This window comes from Sardina pilchardus, chromosome 23, assembly GCF_963854185.1.
Source record: "Sardina pilchardus chromosome 23, fSarPil1.1, whole genome shotgun sequence".
NCBI lineage: Eukaryota > Metazoa > Chordata > Actinopteri > Clupeiformes > Clupeidae > Sardina > Sardina pilchardus.
Window position 1 is genome coordinate 14475949 of NC_085016.1, and position 7500 is coordinate 14483448.

Here is a 7500-nt window from a genome sequence, read left to right on the forward strand (position 1 = left end):
CTCCGTTCAAGTAATTTTTCCGCTATCGGAGGTCAGAATTTCCAAATATCCCTTGTGGCATGAAGGCGCTAAAACACCTCAGTGCATCTCTCTATGGTGCTTCAAAGCATCTCACAGAGTTAAATGCTTTTGGCCATCGTTAAATGGACTTTGGTTGCATAGTTATCACCATAAAAGCCATATGAAACTCTGAAATGATTGTCTCGTCCTCAAGTTGTCTGTCTGTCAGCATGTCTGTCTGTATCTCTCCATCTCTCTGTCTCTGTCTCTCTCTCACTCTGTCTCTCTCTCTCTCTCTGTGGTGAAACAAGTATTTGCTGACTCTAGGAGCTTCTTATGTAATTGGCTTTTAAAAACACCCAGATGTACTGTCATTAGAAAACAGTAGCTTGTGTGTGTGTGTGTGTGTGTGTGTGTGTGTGTGTGTGTGTGTGTGTGTGTGTGTGTGTGTGTGTATGTGTGTGTGTGTGTGTCTGTGTGTGTGTTCCTGCGCGTATATGTGTGTGTGTTTGTGTGTGTGTGTGTGTGTGTGTGTGTGTGTGTGTGTGTGTGTGTGTGTGTGTGTGTGGTGCATTGAGGGGGAGTCACTTTGGACACCATGACAATTAGTTTGGAGGGTGGAGACGTGGTACAACGCCCAGCTTCCTGCTGACCATGTAGTAAAAATAACTGGAACACACAGATAGAAACACACACACACACACACACACACACTCACTCAAGTGATAAAAAACAATTAAAACAATTAGAAACATGCATTGTGCACACTGTACACAATACACTATGAGCTGTGACTTTTCAGCATAGTCCCAATGCTGTGTGCAATGTGTGAACGAAAACGAGAAAAAGAACAAGAAAAAAGGAGGACAAACGAAAAGAGACATAAAGAAAACGAGTGAAGCAGGAAGTGGGGTGTAACAGAATAATGTAAAGGAAAGCAGAGGGGGAGTGGGAGGGCAGGCCACATCATGCAATAATACCTGGAAGTGTATGGACTCAATTCCAAGTTGGCCAAGGCCAGACGTAAAACAATGAATTTGTTGCCAGATTCAAGACAACACCTCGATCAGGAAAAGAATATGTGTGTCTTTGGGAAAGTGAGTAACTATAGAATAATGAAGAGTGGTCAGTCAAGCAATACTGATGGTGTTTCTTTACATGGCAGCGTGTGTGTGTGCGTGTGCAGTAGGGAGGATGTGTGTGTGTGTGTGTGTGTGTGTGTGTGTGTGTGTGTGTGTGTGTGTGTGTGTGTGTGTGTGTGTGTGTGTGTGTGTGTGTGTGTGTGTGTGTGTGTGTGTGTGTGTGTGTGTGCACACGTGTGTCTGAGGGAGTGAAGGTTTCTGGTGGTGCCAGCCTCCTCAGCTATCATGAGCAGGAGGAGGGTATCGCTGCTTCATTGCAGGAATGCCTCTCTCACACACTCCCCCAAACCATGATCCTCTTACCCTCTCCCCCTCACACACACACACACACACACACACACACACACACACACACACACACACACACACACACACACACACACACACACACACACACACACACACACACACATAAACACACACAGACAAATGCTACACTGAGCTGTATTTGGAGATGCATATCACACCTTACATGATAGATAATGGACAAAGACACAAGGAATGAAGTGATGGGAAAGGAGGAAAAAAGACAAAAGAAAGGAAGACAGGAGATGAAGGAGAAATAAAGAAGACATATGCCATGACTGGACAGGCAGGAGAGAGAGAGAGAGAGAGAGATGAGCAATGGAGAGAAATGGGAATGGTGCACAAGGGCTAGAAAGACAACAGTGTGTGTGTGTGTGTGTAAGAGAGAGAGAGAGAGAGAGAGAGAGAGAGAGAGAGAGTTGATCCAAGGAGAAAAAGTGGGGACAAATGAAAGAGTCCTGAAGAATTGATAAGAACAAGGGGATGGATGAAGGAGAGTGAGATACATAAGAAAGAAAGAGAGAGAGAGAGAGAGAGAGAGAGAGAGAGATGAGGGAGGGGCAGGGAGGGGAGGAGAAGTAAGTGCCACACCTTCCCTGGGAACCAGCGATGTTGATGAATCTCTTTCCTCCTCATTGTTTTCCACATTCTCCGGCCACTGACGCATGATACACACCACCCTGAGCCGCACACACACACATGACCTCATCCAGGCCAATCACAACATCGCCGGGAGGTCCGAGGCCCACTCATCATCACATCTTCACCTTCATTCTATACATTACACACTGGAGGTATACCCTGGCTAGAGTAATCAGGTACGCTTAAAAGTTAAAATTCACTTCCATGGTTCAAAAGCACTACAAAAGCATCTACCTGCCCCACAGACTACACAAAACAAGAGGTCTGGGGCAATCCATCTATAGGGGTCTTGTGGCATTGCCGTGGTTATTACTGTAATGTCCTCTTAGATTGAACTGGAGCTCAAAACAACTGACCTCTTTTTAAATTGTTATTTTATTTTTTTAAATTTGTATAATATGCACATTGCATCTATAAGAAGACCGACTTGGTAATGAATTCAATTGCTTTCACAGTCCAGTATGCCACTGAGTGGATTTTACATTCTATTACATTACATTACATTACATATGTATTAATTTATATTTTTAATGGTTAAGCACCTTTCATCTTTAAAACACATTATGATTATAAAGTCCTTTATGATTTCAACCCAAAAGCTGTCATAGATCCATAGGCCAAGGCACCAAAAACAGTGATGGTGAAAACATGGCAGGCTTTGACTTGATAGAGGTGCAGCTGTTCTGTTCGTTCTTTCAGTTCATTGAGGAAATATCTGAATATAATCATCACTTTATCTTTTGGTTTTGGTGCACACTTTAAAAGCTTTTCCTGAAGTGAAAAAGGACTACACCCTCCACAGAGATGAAAGTAATTTTCACAAAGACCTGGCACTAAACAGATTCTGTGTCCATGGAACATGTAGTTTACTGCCAAAAGTATATTTCTTTATGCCAGGACACTAGGAATGGTACAAGCTGTTATAGTAAAATTAACATCTACAGACACAGGAATTATAGGCTAAATATGTCTGGAGGATTAATGAATATACTTTTTGGCTGTTAATTTTCTAGTGGAGGAGCTCCAACGGGCCTCGTGGAGCCACCTTTACCCTCTGACCCATCTACAGGTTACAGCTCAGTTGGACTGAAAACTGAGATATGTTTATTAATCAGAAAATGATTAGGCCACACAGACACACAAACACACATGTCGAGACACGTATGGTGTCCCAGTTAGGCTTCATATCGGTAACATAGGCTAATGTACGCAGGCAAAGATTAATGTACGCAGGCAAAGATCTGGCAGGTGCAAAGCTGCTGTGGTTTATGAAAACAACTCCCGCGCAACCCATTTCAGTTCATCACTTGACAACTGAATTAGCCGCAACATTAGCCTACTCTCTGCTTTGGCAAAATTGTTACACTACAGAAGGCGGCGCCAATCTTTACAAATTATCTTTACATTTGATAACAGATTTACAAATTCGCAGCGCATTTAAAGACACATAAAGACTTCCCTTTCCAGTCATGCGTATCAAGTGCTCCATGTGATCTGCACTAGTGAGATGTAGCCAACACCTGCCATGCATGACTGCCATATGGAACAAGAAAATTGTATCGAGAGCCTTAGGTAACACGTTTTTGGTGACTTAAATAGTATTATTGTAACACATTCCTCACTGTTCAGCACTAGTTTTTAGAGGTTGTTTCTCTAGATTCTTAACTATGGCTATAACTTCAATCAATAGCTAGCTGTCCTCTGTTGGGAGCCTGCGCACTCAAGTTTACGCATTGTTTATCCTAAGTGTATCTGTTGAATATTTGCGGTAATGCTACACTTAGGCTACAATATGTAAGGCATGCCATTCAATGTGTTCACAAAATCTCCATCCGCTACTCCAACTCCCCGAAAAAACAGTTGCGTAAACCGTGTAAAAACTTTCTATTCATAACAGCTGGATTTCGTTTGTCGAAAAATCATAAACTTACCTAATGTTAGTATTGCCCAGGTGACGCGCATCTTGATGGTTCCGCTGACTGGGGCAGGTTACTTGGAGGTGAGAGGGGGGCTTTTTGAGTCTTTGGCTCCAAAAGTCGACTAAGAAGTGATGAGATTGCAACCGCTACTCCTGTTGCTGCTGGTGCTGATGCAGCCCTAGACGCTGTCCTGTTACGCCTATCCTCTTGAATTTTGTGTTTGAAGAGCGCCTAAATAATTTTGCCCAACTCAGGCGACTCTTTTGGAGCTGAAAGCCGGACAGGAATGCTTTTGTTTGCGTGTCTCCTCTTCTCACCCCCTTCTTTCTCTTGAGCAGAGGGGGATTTGGGGGGGACGTTTCAACGGGTTTCCTTGGCTGCGCTGATTGTGAAGACGCTGGCAGTCTCTCTCTATCTCTCCCTTTCCCTCTCCCTTTCTCTCCCTCTCTTTCGGGTTAAGACTATTCAGATGCGGGACGCTGGACTAAGTTGCGACCGTATGCTGGTGTAGTAAAAGCGCACACCCGTGGCCAGGCTCAAGCAGGACCTTGCGTGTTCTCTTAGCTCGTGGTGTGCTGGCACCGATTTCGCCGGTCTGAATAGTGTGGGACTAAACTCTCTTGCACAGATTTGCTCCGTAAACCACGGGAAACCCAATTGACATCCTTTGGGGTGGAACCCTTTGAGTGAGCTCGTTTGCATAATAAGGAAACGCTCTCCCTTTCTCTCTGTCTTTCAGTCAGCCTACTTTACACTGCGTTAGAATATAGCTGAACTGTCAATCAGCCTAGTTAATATGCCAACAGGTGTTTTTTCCCCGCGTTTTCAGTGAACAGCTTTGATTAGCAGTCATCTGTCGTTAAATCTGTCCGTCTCCCTCTCTCTCCGTTTTCTTGTCAGTGTAGTTGCATGCAAGTGATCAATTGTGATGTAGCAGTAAATGTTCTCTGTCCAGACTGGATCCGTTAAATATCTTCAACAAGCTGTCAAAATGGGGCGTTTGACAAAGTAAAAATTCTGCTCAAATCGTTGCGCCGCATGGTGCTGCATATCACGATGTCGCTGACGTGTCCAGTTAGGTCATTCCAATAGACAATAAGGTACCCAGGCCAATTAAACGGATTTAATCGCTGTGCATGCTCTCATCGCATGCAGTTACGGCATGGTGGCACACTGCTGTGCAGCGTTAAAGTTTGAGCAGAACTCGTGTGCGAGTGTTGGACGTCTCGAGTCGTGCTGGCCCAAGTCTGCCGGGGTTGGAGTCCAGACAGCCTATAGCCATGGTAACAATACTTCTGGCCACAAAATTAAAGTAGCCTATGACCTCTTTGGTGTAGCAAAAGCTAAATGCAATGCGTAAATTTCCATAGTAGGCTAGTTTCCAAGGTTTATTATCAGATAGACCAGGGACAGGTAGTCTGTGTAAGCTTGTATTCGCGAATTGAACATATTTCCCTACCTTACAAAGAATAATTAAGATTAAACGCGGGAAAGGCGAGGCGAGGAAACTGGTTTCATTAAGATCGTTTTTAAAGATGGCGAACTTGATTTGGTTGAAAAACGTTGTTAGGGCGACATGGGTTTGTGAGCGTGACCAGTAGCGGATACTCAGGAGAGATCAGCCAAACGGATCTGGCAGATTAACAGACGTGGGTGTACCACGCTTCCCGGGCGTCTGTGTCCTTGAACAAGTACTCATTACAGTAATAAAACAACTGAACTTGCATACAAAAGCTACTTCCCCTCTCTCCTTCACACACACACACACACACACACACACACACACACACACACACACACACACACACACACACACACACACACATATATACAAAAATAGACTGATTATGGCCTTTTCAATTATAGCACATTACTGTACATACACATAACATTTACAATAGGCCAAATATGCCTAGTAGCAGTCCTTTCCTCAAAACATGAACAGACCTCACAGCATCCATATGCAATATGGGCAAACCCTGTCAAATCAAAGTTGCTGAAATGAATGATATCCTGGTCTGCCTGTGTTTTGCCATCAATTATGGATAATGTAGCCTATTTCATCAGGTCCCTTTCCACGGGTGTATTAATCAAACACTATGCAGCCTGCATTGATAATTAAGGTGGAAAGGGACCTGATGAAACCCATGAATAGAACATGAGTCATTATCAGGAAAATATGTTCTGACAGGATCTTCGCCCTAATGGGACTTATTTTTTGACCGGTGTTCGTTGACGTTGCAGATGCAAGTGTCTTTATATTACTATACTATACACATTCACTGCATTCAGGCGATCTCCATTTCACCAAACGTGATACTATTAGCACCAATTGGCTGGACTGCTTATTTTTGTAAATTATTGTAAAAGAGGCCAAATAAATTGATTAATTAAATGTGTTGCTTTGTGCTGACTATGAGGGAGATTGGCCCCATATGGTGTGTGTGTGTGTGTGTGTGTGTGGAGTTAATATGTGAGAACAACTTTTGTGACATGGGCATAGTGTGTGTAATCGTGTGAGTGCTAATGATTTAGCTGTTCACACAATCATCTGTAATGCCAGCAGCTGGCCAGAGGAATGCCGTGTTGCTTTTGGACTCAAGTACAGAGGGATGGGATGCCAGCATACTTCCCCCATCACACCCTCCATTACACCCAGCAGTGGTGTGTGTGTGTGTGTGTGTGTGTGTGTGTGTGTGTGTGTGTGTGTGTGAGAGAGAGAGTGTGTGTGTGTGTGTGTGTGTGTGTGAATCTCCATGATAAGCAGTGACTGCGGCCCATGACTGGATCACCAGAGGATACCTGGGATGGGTCATATCCAGATCCTTCCTGGAGTACCAACATCTACAACCTGTCATGTGTCAGAGGACTGACCTGTGTGTGTGTATGTGTGTGTGTGTGTGTGTGTGTGTGTAGGAGAGAGATAGATAGATAGATAGATACAGTAGATAGATAGATAGATAGATACAGTAGACAGATACTCTATTCATCCTGAGGGAAATTTTAGGCATCCAGTAGCCTTTGCAACCGTAATACAACACACATACACACATGTATCTCACATACATTAAAAAAGAAATACTCACAGAAATGCATGTGAAGTTATTACTAAGGTCTGGTATTGACTGACCAGGTGATGCATTGACCATGATAAGGTGCTATGGTAGAGTGTGTGCAATGGTGATGGTGCAAAGATGAACTGTGCAGGGATTAAATAGTGCAATAACTTTGCTTGTTAAATATGACTATTAAAAGACACAAATGTCAGCATAATACAATTGATTAACAAACAAGTAAGACCTGTAACACAGTCCAGATTGTGTAGAGCGGCTATTATAGCCTGTACAATAGGGAGATGGGAGAGCCCATCAGAATTATGAGTGAAAGCTAGATAGCTCTAATTTGAACTCACCAGACTCAACAAAACAGTGTGCCATGGCTCAAAATAATACACAAATAACTGCAGTTTTCAAGAACCTGACAGATTCAGA

At 43.4% G+C, this 7500-nt stretch overlaps 1 protein-coding gene across 2 annotated transcripts in view; it reads right to left on the reverse strand.

The window, feature by feature from the left end:
- Positions 1 to 4619, reverse strand: part of podxl (podocalyxin-like) — a 19580-nt gene extending 14961 nt beyond the window's left edge. For both annotated transcript variants that reach the window (XM_062527992.1, XM_062527991.1), the window contains exon 1: positions 4022 to 4619. In XM_062527992.1, the coding sequence (XP_062383976.1) occupies positions 4022 to 4052 (31 nt within the window). In that variant the 5' untranslated portion in view covers positions 4053 to 4619. The remainder of the gene's footprint in view (positions 1 to 4021) is intronic.
- Between the last annotated feature and the right edge of the window lie 2881 nt (positions 4620 to 7500).